Source organism: Cherax quadricarinatus, unplaced genomic scaffold (assembly GCF_038502225.1).
Source record: "Cherax quadricarinatus isolate ZL_2023a unplaced genomic scaffold, ASM3850222v1 Contig339, whole genome shotgun sequence".
NCBI classification, from domain to species: Eukaryota; Metazoa; Arthropoda; class Malacostraca; order Decapoda; family Parastacidae; genus Cherax; species Cherax quadricarinatus.
Window position 1 is genome coordinate 145294 of NW_027195365.1, and position 17207 is coordinate 162500.

At 43.2% G+C, this 17207-nt stretch overlaps 1 protein-coding gene across 5 annotated transcripts in view; it reads right to left on the reverse strand.

Moving 5' to 3' along the window:
• The window catches only part of LOC128702066 (uncharacterized), a 133577-nt gene that overhangs the window by 84457 nt on the left and 31913 nt on the right, over positions 1 to 17207 (reverse strand). For 2 of the 5 annotated variants that reach the window (XM_070080352.1, XM_070080353.1), the window contains exon 3: positions 11919 to 12094. The exons of 2 other annotated variants lie outside the window; for them this stretch is intronic. In XM_070080352.1, the coding sequence (XP_069936453.1) occupies positions 11919 to 12094 (176 nt within the window). Of the gene's footprint in view, positions 1 to 11918; positions 12095 to 17207 lie in introns of those variants that run through there. One more of the 5 variants, XR_011391149.1, reaches the window with a different exon arrangement.

Here is a 17207-nt window from a genome sequence, read left to right on the forward strand (position 1 = left end):
GCGAATTGTGACAAACGGAGATGTGTGCCTGGACCTGTGGTGGACGTCGCAGCCCCGGCTTCAAAGATGCCAGGTGTGGAACCATTGGACAGAGGGTGTGGTGTTTAGTGTAGTGAGATAGTGGATCAGGCACACAGTACTGAAGGTGGTTTGGAGTCCCTCCCCCAGCTGCCTGACCTGGTGTCTCCTCCTGTGGATAAGGAGGAGCAGCAACTACAAGAGGAGGCTATTGCAACTGAGGAGGAATTGGTGGAGGTTTTGAAGGCTTTGTCACCGCCTGAGGGGGGCATTACATTTTAGCAAGGTGTTGTTGGAGAGTCGTCACTTCCAGTATATCGGGGACGTGATATTTTGGGTAGTGATGGTGTGTTGGAGTCGTCCCTAGAATCAATAAACCATTGTCAGGTGGAGGTTGAGGTTCATCGTGAGGCAACACCAGATCAAGATATGTGTAACGTGACTGTCACGAGAAAGAGGGCGGCTACGTCAGATTCTGATGAGGTCCTGATGCAAGCGCAAAGGCCTGGGTAGTGGTGGAGGTTGTGGGAGCCATGATAGGAGGCACCGGAAGAAAGGGGGGGAAAGAGGGTACTCTGAAGGTGCCAAACATGAATTCAAGCTCTGGAGTTGTAAAGAGTGAGGCCTTAGGTGTATGACTGTAAACGATAATGGTTTATGTAGCAGTATGAAGAGAGAATGGTTTCGTACTTTCCTGAATAAATCTAGGGTGGATGTTGTGTTCCTTCAGGAGCATAATTTTAAAGAGGGTAAGGTGTTGGAGGTGGCAGGTTTTCGAGTAGTTACCCTGCCATCTCTCAGTTTAAAAGGTGGTGTGGGTATTTTAATAAGGGAGACGAGCCCTTTTGTTTTGCAGAGAAGTGCGGGGGGGGAGGGTGTTGCATGTGGATGGGTGGTGGATGGGTAAACGTGTGTCTTTTGTGAGTGTGTATGCGCTGGCAGAAAATAGCATACAGGTAAAAAATGAATTTGTGTGTTTTTCTTATGTGCACTGCCAGAGGTGGCAATAGTTGGTGGGGACTGGAATTGTGTAATCAGGGTGGTTGACGTGGACCCAAAAGGGACTGGATATATGTCTGTGGCTCTTAGGGAATTGTTAAGGGATGTTAGGTTATGTGATGCGTTTGGGGGGAGTGGGAGATGGAACGTACGTTCGTTAGAAGTGGATATGCTGCGAGGCTAGAGTGTACCTTTCTCAGGGAGTGGATGTGAAATCTTTCAGTACTGTTGAGGCTACTATGTCAGATCATAGGGCAGTGGTGGTGGAGGTAGGGTGGGGGGCGATCGCGGAAATATACAGGAGTTATTGGAAACTAAATATAAGTGTGTTAGGTGAAGAGGAGAGTTTGGAGGGGTTTTCAGTCCTATGGAGAGAGCTTAGTGTGGAAGAACAGGGGGTGGACGACATTGTGATATGGTGGGATTGTGTTGCGAAGGAAAGGATTAGAAAGTTTTATGTGAGGGAGAGAAAACGTATTAATACTTTAAAATACGGGCTGGCTAACTATTTGGAGGATAGGTTAAGAAGTTACAATGGGCAGGGGGTGATTGGGAATAATTTTCCTATGGATGAAATAGTTGAAATAAAAGGGAGATTGAGGGTGTTACAAAATGAAAGGTTTCAAGTGGTAAGGGTGCAGGTAGGGGTGGAAGAAGTGCTTTGGGGCGACAAGCCGTGTGCATGTTTTGCGGCATCAAAAGCAAAGGCAGGCGGTGACAGCTATCCCAAGTTTAGAGGTAATGGAGATGGTAGGGACTTTTATAGCAGGGCAGGAGATAAAAACCACGAAAGAGATGTGTGCATATGTGGAGGCATGGTATGAGAAGTACTGGACAAGTGGGGGGGGGGGTGATGTGGCTTTAGACAAGGTGTGTACGTATGTGCCTTGTAATTTAGGAAATAGCGACAGAAAGGCTTTAGGTGGGACTATTATGGCAGAGGAAATAGAGACTGTGTTAAGGGGAATGAGGAAGGGGAAAGCTCCAGGTATTGACGGTCTCCTGGTAGAATTTTATTTACAACATTTGGTGTTAAAATGGGGATTTATAGTTAGGTTATTTAATCGTATAAAGGAGAAGGGTGAGTTGAGGGAGAAGCAGGCTACAGCAGTTGTAGTGTTGGCTCGGAAGGGCAAGGGGCAGCCCACCCTTTGGAAGTACCGACCCATATCACTGATGTGTGCAGACAATTTTAGGTAATAGGTTCAAATGTGTTGTGGGGAGGGTGGTGTCGAAATCTCAGTTTGGGTTGCCGGGAAGGTCGATGTTTGAAGGACATGGGATACTGCGAAGTTTTGAGGAAGCTAGCTCTAGATTGGCTCTAGATTGGCAGGGATCTTATGATAGAGTGGAAAGGAGAGCTTTGCAGGTTATACTTAGGAGACAGGGTTATGGGGAGGAAATAGTCGAGTGGGTAAATACATTGTCTAAAGGGGCGAAAATGAGGATACAGATTAATGAGTGTATGGGGAGGGAGATTGCAATGAGTAGAGGCCTTAGACAGGGATGCCCCATGTCCCAAATATTGTTTGTGTATTTTCAGGACCCCTTTTATAGAATGGTTGAACGTAGCTTATGTATTCAAGGTATGGGAAGTGTGGGGCTGGTAGGGCCTGGCTGGGATTAATTGGATATGTAGATGACACCACTGTTCTCATTCATGAAGGGATGTCAATGCGAGTTTTGGACGAGGTTGTGCAATTATTTGGAAGTGCCACGGGAATGCAGGTAAATAGTGCGAAGTCAAGGTGCATGGGGTTGGGTACTTGGGTGGGGGGTTGGAGGGGAGAAGTAATGTTGTTAAAGAATGGGCTGTGTCTTTAAAGATTTGTGGTATTATTTATAGGGATGACATGGTTGCAGCGAGGGTGGAAAACTCGGATAGGTTATTGGAAAGGATCGTGGGGCGTCTAGGTGCTTTGAGACTCCAGCACCTAACTTTTGTACAGTGAGTGAAAGTAGTAAACATTTTATTGTATAGTAAGGTTTGGCATGTTGCAGCTGTGTTCCTAATTACTGGAACTGTGATTGCAGAGATCTTAAGATGGGTGTACAAATTTTTGTGGGGTTCACGTTGTGACTGGTTAAGGAGAGATGTTGTAATGTTACCTCTATGTCAGGGTGGGTTGGGGTTGATGGATTTGAGATGGAGGGCTAAATGTGTTTCTTAAATAGGAAGTTTCGCATGTGGGTGTGAACGTGGGGCAGTTGGAAAGGATACATGATAGGCTGGGTATGTGGTATCAAGGAATGGAGTTGCAGGAATGCAAAATCGTTCTGAGGGCCGTGATGTTGGTTAAGGAACTGAAAAATGTTCAAATAAGGGTTTTGTGTAGGTTGCTTGTAGGTAGGTGCGTTGTCCCAGTTGAGGGCTTGTTCCCCATGTATACGTGGAAGAGCATTTGGTATAGATTTAGTAAGATGAAGTTATACCCTCGGGCGCGTGAGGTGATGTTTCATTTTCTGCATGGTATCCTCCCGTCTGGAGCGATACTACGAAACAGAAAGGTTGTAGAGGGTGGAGGGTGTGGTATCTGTTTAGGGGAGGAGACTACATTTCATGTACAGTGGAACCTCAAAAATCGAACATATTACGTATCGAACCTTTCGAAAATAGAACCATTTTTTCGGACAAACTGTGTCCCTATTATCGAACGCTCCCCTATTTTCGGACCGCCGGGTACGGGACCTGTCTGCTGCCCACTTTGTCCATGTCCCCACACAGGCGGTGTGAGCAGTCTAGCTTTGTTTATGCTTGAGTGAACACTAACCTGCGCTCTCATTCACGCATTTTACGATTATTTCGTTGTGTTTAGTGCTTGTGGGACTGTGAAATAAGCTGCCATGGGCCCAAAGAAACTTGCTAATGGTACCCCTGTGGTAAAGAAAGCGAGAAACACCATAGATGTGAAGAAGGAAATAATACAGAAGTATGAGAGTGGTGTGAGACTTGCTGAGCTTGCCAGGATGTATGGGAAAAACAAGTCGACCATCGGTTCTATCCTGTCAAAGAAAGAACAAATCAAGGAAGCTGATGTTGCGAAAGGTGTTAATATGCTAACCAAAAAAAGACCACAAATAGTTGAAGAGGTTGAGAAGTTGTTGCTGGTGTGGATCAAGGATAAAGAGATTGCAGGTGATAGTGTTTCAGAGACGATTATTTGTGAAAAGGCAAGGAAGTTGCATGCCGATCTGGTACAGAAAACTCCTGGAACCAGTGCTGATAGTGAATTTAAGGCCAGCAGAGGCTGGTTTGACAGATTTAAGAAGCGTAGTGGCATACACAATGTTGTAAGACATGATGAGGCAGCCAGTTCAGACAAACGGGCGGCTGAGAAGTTTGTACAGGAGTTTAAGGGGAACATAGACAGTGAAGAATTCAAACCTGAACAAGTATTTAATTGTGACGAAACAGGTTTGTTTTGGAAGAAAATGCCAAAAAGGACCTTCATCACAGGAGGGAAAGGCACTGCCAGGACACAAGCCTATGAAAGACAGGCTTACTCTTTTGTTCTGTGCTAATGCTATTGGTGATTTTAAAGTGAAGCCTTTACTTGTGCATCATTCAGAAATTCCCAGAGTGTTTAAGAAAAACAATGTCTTTAAGAACAAGTTATGTGTCTTATGGAAAGCTAATCATAAGGCATGGGTCACAAGACAGATTTTCAAAGAGTGGGTCCATGAAGTGTTTGGCCCCAGTCCTAGTGGCATTAAAAGACAGAGAAGGGAAGTAACCCCAGAGAGGGCTTTACCTGAAGTCCTCATGGAGGGGGATTCTCCTTCCAAACACTAACCCCAACTCCCTCTCTCCTCCTCCCTATCTTCCAGATGCCATCACCAGTCTTCAATAAAGGTAAGTAAAAATGTTATTTTATATGTATTACTATACATACTTAAAAACTATAGTATTTGTTGTATGTAAAACTGTAATTAATCTCTATAAAATGTGTTTTTTGTGTGAATATTTTTGTGTTTCTGGAACAGATTAATTGTATTTCCATTATTTCTTATGGGAAATATTGCTTCGAATTTCAGACTTTTCGAATTTAGAACTAGCTCGTGGAACGGATTAAGTTCGATTTTTTGAGGTTCCACTGTAGTTTATTTTTGTGAAGGGTTAGAGATGGTCAGATGCTGGTTGAGTTAGGTGATACAGAGGGTGGGAGGCCGTGGGGTGTCGGCTCTGATAGCTTTAAGCCTAGATATTGGAGGGCTAGATGAGGGTGTCATAAGAGCATTAGATTATATCATGGTGGATTATATATATATATCATGGGTCATGAGGGGGAGGGGGACAGTGAGGTACGCAGGCGGGTTCTTGCGTTAACGTTTTATCGAACAATGTGTCGAAATAGGGAATTGTATGGAAGGAGATGGAATCGGGTTTTCTCTGAAAGATATAGAATGCTAACGCCAGAAATTCTTGTGAATCTGTGAGTAATAATGTGTGTGTGCGTTTGATAAAGGGGTTACAGCGGGCTTGTCTCCCGGGGGGGCGTGTCAGTGTAGTGAATTGTGGGTATGGGCTGGTGTCCAGGTATTCAAATTCAAATTCAAAGTTTATTTTCTATAAGGATTACAATGCTGAGTTTACAGGAATTTGGTTATTGTGTGGTTTACATGTAGTAAAATTGTGATTACAGAGTGTACCACTAGAACGCTTAGCATGGCTAGGCATTTCGGGCAGACTTAGTTTTATTCTTAATTGTAAAATATTACAAATTATGAGGTAAGTTGGTATTATTGCTAAGTGACTAAATACTAGTTTGTGAGTTTAGCAATGTGAATGCTTTTGTTTTGGCACAGTACATAGTCATGGATACTATATGCATCATCTTTGAGGTTTTCATGCCACGTGTGGATGTGGAGCCCATGGGCTAGATATGAATGTTAGACGTTATTACATGAATGTTAGGTGTAATCGAAGTTTTTTGTTTATGTATTTTGGGACGCATATTTTGGTCTTATTGACACAATTCTTGAGTAATTTCCTTTTTTTTCCTAGAGTCATGGCGTGTTATTTTATTTTGGGTTTGTATGTATGATTTGTGATAGGTGTGGTAGTTTTGTTATATATCTTATACTGTTTTGTGTCATGCAGATCTGCGTATCTGTTTTACGATTTTTTGTAACTTTTTCCTTTCCGTATAGTCCTTTTTTTGTTATAAGTTTTTGTCATATTCTAAGCTTTATGTAAAACCTTTATATATGATGGTTTGTTTTTCATTTCACGTTTATATAATAGGTTATAAACCTGGTAATAGAACAGTCATCTTAGTAGTGGTTTTGACGGGTTGAATCAATTTGAATTGGTTGACTTATCTTTGGCATTCTTTACATGTTCCTTGTCATGGTGGCTCTATAAAGTACGTAGTTATGGTCCACCTATATAAGAAATCTGATTGTATGGATTTTGTTTGATAAACATAGGGTTATTTGGTAGGGTTAATGTATATTTATATTTTCACTGTGCAGAATGTGTTTATATAAATGCCAGTGTGATTATGGACATATTATATATATATTTTTTTCTCCTGAAGTTTTTGATGTACCAGAAAAGTGGCACTCGGCCTCTCATGCAAAGAAGGAAGGGTAGGGTTTTTTTGTAGAATTTAATGTGTAGACTAGGTAGTAAAATGTACAACTAGGATGTAGTTGTACACAATACAATAGTTGTATATGAATGGGGTTTATTTGGTTAGATTTCGTGTTATAAGCATGATGTCATTATTACAAGAACTGGAGAGATGATACTGTCTTTTTTATGTATCAGTCAATTGGAATGTACATGTACAAGGAAAAATAATGTAGTAGATATGTTAAGAAAAATTATTGTATTTAAATGCATGTAATGATTTTATGTACTATTCTCGATATGTAACCTGTTGGTAGGTTCTACTGCATTATGTATGTTTTTAAATAAAATATAAAAAAAAAGTGTCAGGGTTGGAGCATTGTCACAGAGGGCAGTGTTGTCTGACTGGGCAGCATTGTCAAAGTAGACAGTGTTGTCAGTGTAGACAATGTTGTCAGTGTAGACAATGTTGTCAGTGTACACAATGTTGACAGTGTAGACAGAGTTGTCATGGTGTACAGGGCTGTCAGTTCGGACAGTGTTGTCATTGTAGGCAATTCTTTCTGTGTTGTGAGGGTGGACAGTTTTGTCAGTGTTGACTGTGGAAAATAATTTCCCAAATTATACTATATATTTTTCATAATGTAAATATACATGATTAATGCATTACTGTTGCTCTAAAGTGTATTTTAAAGAAGAGAACCTCTGTGCCTGCGCTGAGGCGCAGAGGAGACGAACATAGGGAGAGGGGAGTGTTTTGAATGGAGTTAAGAGGCAGGGAAAGCATTGGACCAGGAAATTGGTGTTCACAGTGGCCTAAGGATTAATATAAGCCTCACTTCATAACAGGAAGTGTTGTAACTGTTCCTGGTGAAGAGTGAGCGAACGTAATCACGGGACCGCTGTAATAAGTGGCAAAATGAGTGAATAATGGTGCGACACCATGGGGTGTTCAGCGGAAAATACCTGTGATATAATCATCACTCATGGGTCTCAAATTTTAATGTGTCGACCTCTAACGTGTGTAAAATTTACGAGGTGTTAAACCGTCTTGTGAACTGTAATGTAATTGGCGATAATAACACTAAGTTAAGAGAATGTGTGAAGGGAAATAAGTCGTTGTTCTCCTAGTGAACACGTGTTCACCTCGTGGTTCCTGTCCCGAGGATAGTAAAATTTTTATGGAGTCACGACTTCTAAACTGGGACAAACCAACGGATACCTCGTGTTGCTGAAATAAGAACCGTATCAGTGCAGCAGGACATCGAAATGAGATGGTGAATGGAGGAAATAAGGAGCATCAATCACCCAGAGTTAAGTAACCTTTCTAGTTATAGCAAACTGATACTGGCCAGTTAGGTATGTTGTAATTGGATAGGTTGTGGGTGATCCAGCTACATCAAGTGACCACCAGAGAATATCTGCTAAGTGGTGGTATTATATACAAGTGTTTTTTCCTTGATGGATATATACATGTGTAACCTACCCCCCCCCCTTCATTCAGTTAAACTAATATAATCTATACAGTCCAGAATTAATTAGTAGTGCTGTATTTGTGGGTGCTATCCACTTCATACTGGTCTTGGATAGATATGGGTAAGATTGTGAGGTCGAAGGAGCCACCTGCAGTGACCAGGGGTGGCTAAGTTTTCTCACATGTCTACACAGGGTGACTACGGTAAACAATATTGTTGTTGTCTCCCAATGAGATTACTTGAATGCATGTAATGTTGAGGAACATACAGGTAACCCCTATATAATTTTCCATATCTGCCCGCTGGTTCATCCTGAACCGGATGCAATCAGTGAAAAATTAATTGAATTAATTACTTAATAATTAAGTGACAGATTGAAGGAAGTGGGTATAGGGTACACAAATTTAATCGATCGTGTGGTGGATGATAATTAGCCCTATTAATTGCTAGCACATGTGTGGCTAGGATTTATACAAGAGTAAAGTGCAAGAATTACTCTTATAAGGAGCCTACTTAAGTTGTATAATCAGTGATTAATAATTCCCTAACCATGGCTGGGTCTGATGGAGTTAATGTGGCTGACAAGTTCATGGATTTTAAAGTAATGAAAGCATCATTTCAGGCTATTAAAGGCCATGTGACGAAGGCATACAAATGTCTGGATTTAATGAATCAAGAAACCGTGAACCCTAATGAATTAAAGTTATATTTAGATGCTTTAGAGAGTAGATTTGTGTGGTACAAATTGTGGTTTAAAGATTGTGAAAGAGATATGCTGGAGAATTGTGCAGATGGAAAGGAAAGGAATGCTTTAACGAATTGGAAGGAAAACTGTCCTGTAAAAGTAAGGCTTTGAATAAATTAAAGGGTGTAAACCAGGCAGTTGATCAACATATTAATCCAAAAGATGTTTTTGCCAAAACCTCCGGAGTACGGTCTGGAGGAAATCAGACTAGGTCGGCAAGATTTAATTGTTCAATTGCAGACCAGTCAGCCATACAGTCGTAAGGATATAACTCATAATGACTCTGAAGTATCTGTCAAGTCTCAAAAGGGAAAAAATAATCCCAGTGGTAATAATCATAATTAAGGGTTACATAGCCACATATCAAGTGACAGGAATCAGTAATAGTGGTTCCTCACATCAAGGTAAGAGGAGTAAGTACCTCAGTAAGGGTAACCCAGTTAATAAGAGGTCAGGCAAGGAAAAGAGAAACTGTCTCTAATGCCTATAATTCATGGGATATTAAAGTGGAAAGAATGAAAGAACTTGACAGATTTATCAGATGTCTAGACAATCATAATGTAAAGGATTGTCATACCAAATTGAACAGTTGCTATCAATGCAACAAGGGAAGGCATCATACAGTTATGTGCAGGGTTGTATGTAATTCTTATAATAATGGTGACAATAATGATAATGTTAATAACCCTGACACTACAGTGACTGATGTAAAGGTTGCAGCTAATGGCAATAATGATGGCCTAGCTGAGGTAGTCTTGCCGGTGTTGGATGTAATAATTCAGGATAAAGGGCATAAATCCAAAAACTATGCGGCGTCACTCTCCTCAACACTGGTAAGGGCCATGTAATATATGGCAGACTACCGCGTAGTAATAATGACTAGAGGAAGTTGTAAATAGTCATAGTGTTTCTTACTCATAAAAGATCAACCCAGTACAAGTATTCTTCTATCGAGGATGATGTTGAACCAGTCTAATTTGTGGGAGCTGGACAGCATAGGGATTAATATAAATGAGGAAAGTCCAAATGATTCCTTTACTCAGGAACAATACCTGAAGGATGTTAAATTGGAATCTGGACATTACTGGGTGCGACTTCCGTGGAAGCTGAAACCTACTAATTATAGGATGGCATACGGACAGTTAAAGGGCCCAGCTCTGCGAACTTAGCAAGACACCAGAATTGTTGACTGCTTATAACGATATAATTAATCAACAGTTAAATAATAAATTGTTCCTACTTCAGGCAATGATAAATGTACACCTTAAGTGCACAGGTGGTCCACTAAGTGAAGTAATTGGGTAAATAATCTTATGTGGACAATTTCCGGGGTGTGACATCAACTGAAGAGGAACTAATGAGGATATGCAAGGTGCAAGGATGCCCGAGGGAATGGAACAGTAATTAGTCCATTTTGAGGGATCAATAAATGAAGATAGCCCTGGAGTTGAAGTGCCTATATGCAGTAATGTGCTGAGCTGACTTGGGATACTGAGAGGGACTTGTTATTGTTAAAGTCCAATAATTCCAGTATGCTCAATAAATTAACTCAGAGAGTATAGGCTAAGTGTCACACCTTACAATAAGAGGGAAACTGTTAATACCAGAAGCATGGAAGCTTGAGTGTGCTTTGGATGGAGCCCAACCTGAGGAGTTAACAGGTGAAAAGAATTAATGAGTGATTTTGTAAATACTAATGTTGGAGTTCCCAAGCCATGTGGCCAGTGAAGATGGGAAAATTGTACTCCACATTATTTAAGTCGTCTAGCAACGACCTCCACCTGGCCGCAGTGTGGAAAATAATTTCCCAAAATTATACTGTATATTTTTTATAATGTAAATATACATGATTAATGCATTATTGTTGCTCTAAAGTGTATTTTAAAGAAGAGAACCTCTGTGCCTGCGCTGAGGCGCAGAGGAGACGAGCATAGGGAGGCAGGATTGTTTTGAATGGAGTTAAGAGGTTGGGAAAGCATGGGACCAGGAAATTGGCATTCAAGGCAGCCTAAGGATTAATATAGACCTCACTTCATAATAGGAAGTGTCGTAACTGTTCCTGGTGAAGAATGAGGGAACGTGATTTACGGGACCGCTGTAATAAGTGGCAAAAATGAGTGAATAATGGCATGACACCATGGGGAGTTCAGGGGAAAATACCCGTGATTTAATCACTCATCGGTCTCAAATTTTAATGTGTCGACCTCTAACGTGTTTAAAATTTACAAGGCGTTAAATCGTCTTGTGAATTGTAATGTAATTGGCGATAATAACACTAAGTTAAGAGAATGTGTGAAGGGAAATAAGTCGCTGTTCTCCAAGTGAACACGTGTTCACCTCGTGGTTCCTGTACCGCGGATAGTAAAGTTTTCAGTGAGTCACGACTTCTAAACCGGGACAAACCAACGGATACCTCGTCCTGCTGGAATAAAAACCATATCAGTATAGCAGGACATCGAAATGAGATGTTGGATGGAGGAAATAAGGAGCATCAATTAAGTAACCTTTCTAGTTATAACAAACTGATACTGGCCAGTTAGGTATGTTGCAATTGGATAGGTTGTGGGTGATCCAGCTACATCAAGTGACCACCAGAGAATATCTGGTAAGTGGTGGTATTATATACAAGTGTTTTTTCCTTGGTGGATATATATAAGTGTAACTTAACCCCCCCTCCCCCCCTTCATTCAGTTAAACTAATATAATCTATACTGTCCACAATTAATTAGTAGCGCCGTACTTGTGGGTGCTATTCAATTCATACTGGTCTCGGATAGATATGGGTAAGATTGTGAGGTCGAAGGAGCCACCTGCAGTGACCAGGGGTGGCTAAGTGTTCTCACATGTCTACATGGGGTGACTACGGTAAATAATATGGTTGTTGTCTCCCAATGAGATTACTTGTATGAATGTAATGTTGAGGTACATACTGGTAACCCCTATAAAAATTTTCCATATTGACAGTGCTTTCATTTTGCACAGTGTCAGGATGTACAGTGTTGTCATTGTACACAGTACACAACTAGCACCATCACACACAGTAAGACACAGTACACAGAGAGCACTATCACACAAAGTAAGACACAGTACACAGTGTAACACCTACCGAGCCACTCAAGTTGATGTAGTGTGGAGGTGACAGTGTGGTGTAGTTGAGGCAGGAGAGAGGCAGCATGGTGGTCAGTCATCACAGCAAGGAAGAGCCACCACAGCTCGTGACACTCTTGTAGAAGCCTGAAGCCTTCACAAGTAAGAGAACCAGTGAAACACCCCAGTTGACTCCTGTACCAGGATAAAACACTGATGAACACCTCATTCTTACTGACTCACCACATACACTGTATATTACACCAAGTGGTGGTGAACAATGTTACACTGTATATTACACCAAGTGGTGGTGAACAATGTTACACTGTATATTACACCAAGTGGTAGTGAACATGTTACACTGTATATTACACCAAGTGGTGGTGAACAATGTTACACTGTATATTACACCAAGTGGTAGTGAACATGTTACACTGTATATTACACCAAGTGGTGGTGAACAATGTTACACTGTATATTACACCAAGTGGTAGTGAACATGTTACACTGTATATTACACCAAGTGGTAGTGAACATGTTACACTGTATATTACACCAAGTGGTAGTGAACAATGTTACACTGTATATTACACCAAGTGGTAGTGAACAATGTTACACTGTATATTACACCAAGTGGTAGTGAACAATGTTACACTGTACTCACCTAATTGTACTCACCTAATTGTGGTTGCAGGGGTCGAGACTCAGCTCCTGGCCCCGCATCTTCACTGATCGCCACTGGATCCTCTCTCTCTCTGCTTCCTGAGCTTTGTCATACCTCTTCTTAAAACTATGTATGGTTCCTGCCTCCACTTGCTATTCCACTTGCTGACAACTCTATGATTGAAGAAATACTTCCTAACGTCCCTGTGACTCGTCTGTGTCTTCAGCTTCCAGTTGTGACCCCTTGTCCCTGTGTCCCCTCTCTGGAACATCCTATCTCTGTCCACCTTGTCTATCCCACGCAGTATCTTGTATGTAGTTATCATGTCTCCCCTGACCCTTCTGTCCTCCAGTGTCGTCAGTCCGATTTCCCTTAACCTTTCCTCGTACGACATTCCCTTGAGCTCTGGGACTAGCCTTGTTGCAAACCTTTGTACTTTCTCTAACTTCTTGACGTGCTTGACCAGGTGTGGGTTCCAGACTGGTGCTGCATACTCCAGTATGGGCCTAACATACACAGTGTACAGTGTCTTGAACGATTCCTTACTAAGGTATCGGAACGCTATTCTCAGGTTTGCCAGGCGCCCGTATGCTGCAGCGGTTATTTGGTTGTGTGCCTCCGGTGATGTGCTCGGTGTTATGGTCACCCCAAGGTCTTTCTCCCTGAGTGAGGTCTGTAGTCTTTGTCCACCTAGCCTATACTCTGTCTGCGATCTTCTTTGCCCCTCCCCAATCTTCATGACTTTGCATTTGGCTGGATTGAATTCGAGAAGCCAGTTGCTGGACCACATGTCCAGCCTGTCCAGGTCTCTTTGCAGTCCTGCCTCATCCTCGTCCGATTTAATTCTTCTCATCAACTTCACGTCATCTGCGAACAGGGGCACTTCAGAGTCTATTCCTTCCATCATGTCGTTCACATATATCAAAAATAGCACTGGTCCTAGAACTGACCCCTGTGGGACCCCGCTCGTAACAGGCGCCCACTGTGATACCTCTTCACGTACCATGACTCGTTGCTGCCTCTCTGTCAGGTATTCCCTTATCCATTGCAGTGCCCTCCTTTTTATGTGCGCCTGATCCTCCAGCTTCTGCACTAATCTCTTGTGGGTAACTGTGTCAAAGGCCTTCCTGCAGTCTAGGAAAACGCAATCTACCCACCCCTCTTTCTCGTGTCTTACTTCTGTTACCTTGTCATAAAACTCCAGGAGGTTTGTGATACAAGATTTGCCTTCCATGAACCCATGCTGGTTTTCATTTACAATCTTGTTCCTTTCCAGGTGTTCGACCACTCTCCTCCTGATAATCTTCTCCATGACTTTGCACACAATACATGTCAGAGACACAGGTCTGTAGTTTAGTGCCTCGTTTCTGTTTCCTTTTTTAAATATGGGGACTACATTAGCTGTCTTCCATTTCTCAGGTAGTTGCCCCGTTTCAAGGGATGTGTTGAAGATTGTGGTTAGAGGTACGCACAGCAACTCTGCTCCTTCTCTAAGGACCCATGGGGAGATGTTGTCCGGTCCCATCGCCTTTGAGGTGTCAAGGTCACTTAAGAGCTTCTTCACCTCCTCCTCAGTTGTTCGTATGTCATCCAACACTTGTTGGTATATTCCCTCTTGATGTTCCCTTCTGTGCTGTCTTCCTACAGCCCTTCCTGTCTCTACTGTAAAAACTTCCTTAAATCTCCTGTTCAGCTCCTCACATACCTCCTGATCATTTCTTGTGAGTTCTCCACCTTCTGTCCTTAATCTGATCACCTGGTCTTTGACTGTTGTCTTCCTCCTGATGTGGCTATACAACAGTTTCGGGTCAGTCTTGATTCTCGATGCTATGTCATTTTCATACTGTCGCTGGGCCTCCCTCCTTACCTGTGCATACTCATTCCTGGCTCTGCGACTGATCTCCATATTTTCGTGTGTTCTCTGCCTTCTGTACTTTTTCCATTCTCTATTGCACTTTGTTTTTGCCTCCTTACACCGTCGGGTAAACAAGGGGCTCGTTCTGGTCTTCCCGTTGTTACTGTTGCCCTTGGGAATAAACCTTTCCACTGCCTCCTTGTATTTTGTTGTTACATAATCCATTATTTCATTTACTGGCTTTCCTGCCAGTTCTCTGTCCCACTGGACCTCCTGCAGGAAGTTCTTCAACCCTATGTAGTCCCCTCTTTTATAGTCAGGCTTTTCCAATTCAACTCCTGTTATTCTCTCCACTTGCAGCTCTACTATGTATTCAAAGCACAGAACCACGTGGTCGCTAGCTCCTAGGGGACTCTCATACTTGATGTCCTCAATATCTGAGCTGCCCAGGGTGAACACAAGGTCCAATCTTGCTGGTTCATCCTCCCCTCTCACTCTGATAGTGTCCTTAACATGTTGGTGCATGAGGTTTTCCAGCACCACGTCCAACATCCTGGCTCTCCATGTTTCGGGACCCCCATGTAGCTCCAGGTTTTCCCAGTCAATCTCCCTATGGTTGAAATCCCCCATAACCAGCAACTTTGCTCTGCTGGAGTGAGCTCTTCTTGCCACCTCAGCAAGTGTGTCCACCATTGCTCTGTTGCTCTCTTCATATTCCTCTCTTGGCCTCCTGCAGTTCTGTGGTGGATTATACATCACTGCAATGACCACTTTGTGTTCCCCAGACTGAAGTGTACCTGCTATATAGTCTCCTTCTCCCGTCTCATCTATTCCTTCCATTTTCTCGAATTTCCATCTGTTTCTTACGAGCAGAGCAACCCCACCTCCCCCCCTGCCCCTTCTATCTTTCCTCATGATCTGGTATCCTGGTGGGAAGATTGCATCTGTTATTGTCTCCATGAGTTTTGTTTCTGTAACTGCTATGATGTCTGGGGACTTCTCATTGATTCTTTCTTGCCATTCCTCATGTTTATTCGTTAATCCATCTGCATTTGTGTACCAAACCTTCAACTTCTGTTCTAATACTGTAACTGTGGTGCGGGGGGTGGAAACAGAGGGATCGGTGTGTGATGGTTGGTTTGGATTGTTCAGTTGCCTTGGGGGTGTCGTGGCTGGAGTCCTTCGGCAGGTGTTTCTGGGGGATGCGTTTGTCCTTCCATTTGATCCTGGGAAATTCTGCTCTCCTTTTTCATTTCCTCCCATTTCTCTTTCGTTTTTGAACTCTCTCTTTCATTGTCTTCCTTTCGTCCTGTGTTCTGTCTCGATCGAGGTACACACTCCGGAACTCCTGCTTGCCTCTCAGCCGTGCTTTCTCCTGCAGGATCATGGTTCGGGTTGATTTTGCCTTGAAAATTACTTTGAGAGGCCGATTCCTTTTCTTTGTGAACCACCCAATTCTCCGAAAATTTGCCACCTGGGTCATGTCCCCCTCGCCTATCACCTTCATGATATCTTCAATCGCTTTTTTCTCCTCCTGCTTTCTTTTATCATAAGTTTCCCCTTTAGCTTCGTCTAGCCCATAGACAAACACGGATCTTTCCCTTTCCACCTCCCACTGTGACTCCCATTGCATCCTCTGATGTGTTTTAGTTCCTTCCCGTGGAGTGTTCCTTCCTTCAGTCCCTTCCCTAGTTATGGCCCCTATGCTTCTTGGTTTATCCTTCCTGCTCACCTGCTCCTGGCCCCCACAGGTATCTGGTAAGGTCCTTGCACATGTCCTAGTTCCTTCAATGTCTTCCAACCTCTCATTCTGTCCTAGTGTGCTCCCTGTCTTTGTTTTGGCCCTATGTGGGTTTGACAGGACCTCTGCATACAGTTTAGTTTCCATGCTTCCTTCAGACCTGTTGTCTGTGTTTGATGTAGCCATTGCCGATGCTACTTCTGTAATATCTTTGTCTCTGTGCTGTTTCAGATGTCTCAGCTCCTCTTCTAATCTCTCTATCTTGATTTCTGCTGCTGTGGCCTGTTGCTTCCACCTTCTGCATTCTGCTGCTAACCTCTCTTCCATCTTCCTTTCCAGCTCATTTAGTCTCCTTCCCCAGTCTTCCTCCCTTTTTTTTGAGCTCTACCTCCCATTCCTCCCTCCCAGATTCGTCCTTGGAGCCCCTTGTCCTCATCCTGGTTAGGGGGAGGGGAATAGATGGTTAGGAGAGGGGATGGATGGTTGTGGGGGAGGGGGAGGGGGAGGATGGTTATTGGAGGGGTAGAGATAGTTGGGGAGGGGGTTAGATGGTTTGGGGGAGAGAGGGGATGGTTGGTTATGGGGGAGGGGGAGGATGGTTATTGGAGGGAGGGAGGTAGTTGGGGAGGTTAGACGGTTTGGGGAGGGGTTAGGTGGTTTGGCGGAGGGGTAGGTGGCTAAGGTGAGGTGATTAGGGAAGGGGGAGAGGTGATTAGGGGAGGGGTGGTACGTGTTTGTGTCAAGTGTTTGTGTCAAGTGGTGGAGGGTGTGTGGGGGTGTGTGTGGGGGTGTGTATGTGTGTGTGTGTGTGTGCGTGTGTGTGTGTGGTGTGTGTGTGTGTGGGGTATGTGTGGTGTGTGTGTGTGTGGTGTTTGTGTGTGGTGTGTGTGTGTGTGGTGTGTGTGTGTGGTGTGTGTGTCGTGTGTGTGTGTGGGGGGGGTGTATGTGTGGTGTGTGTGGGGTGTGTATGTGTGGTGTGTGTGTGTGTGGTGTGTGTGAGTGTGGTGTGTGTGTGTGTGGTGTGTGTGTGTGTATATATGTGTGTGTG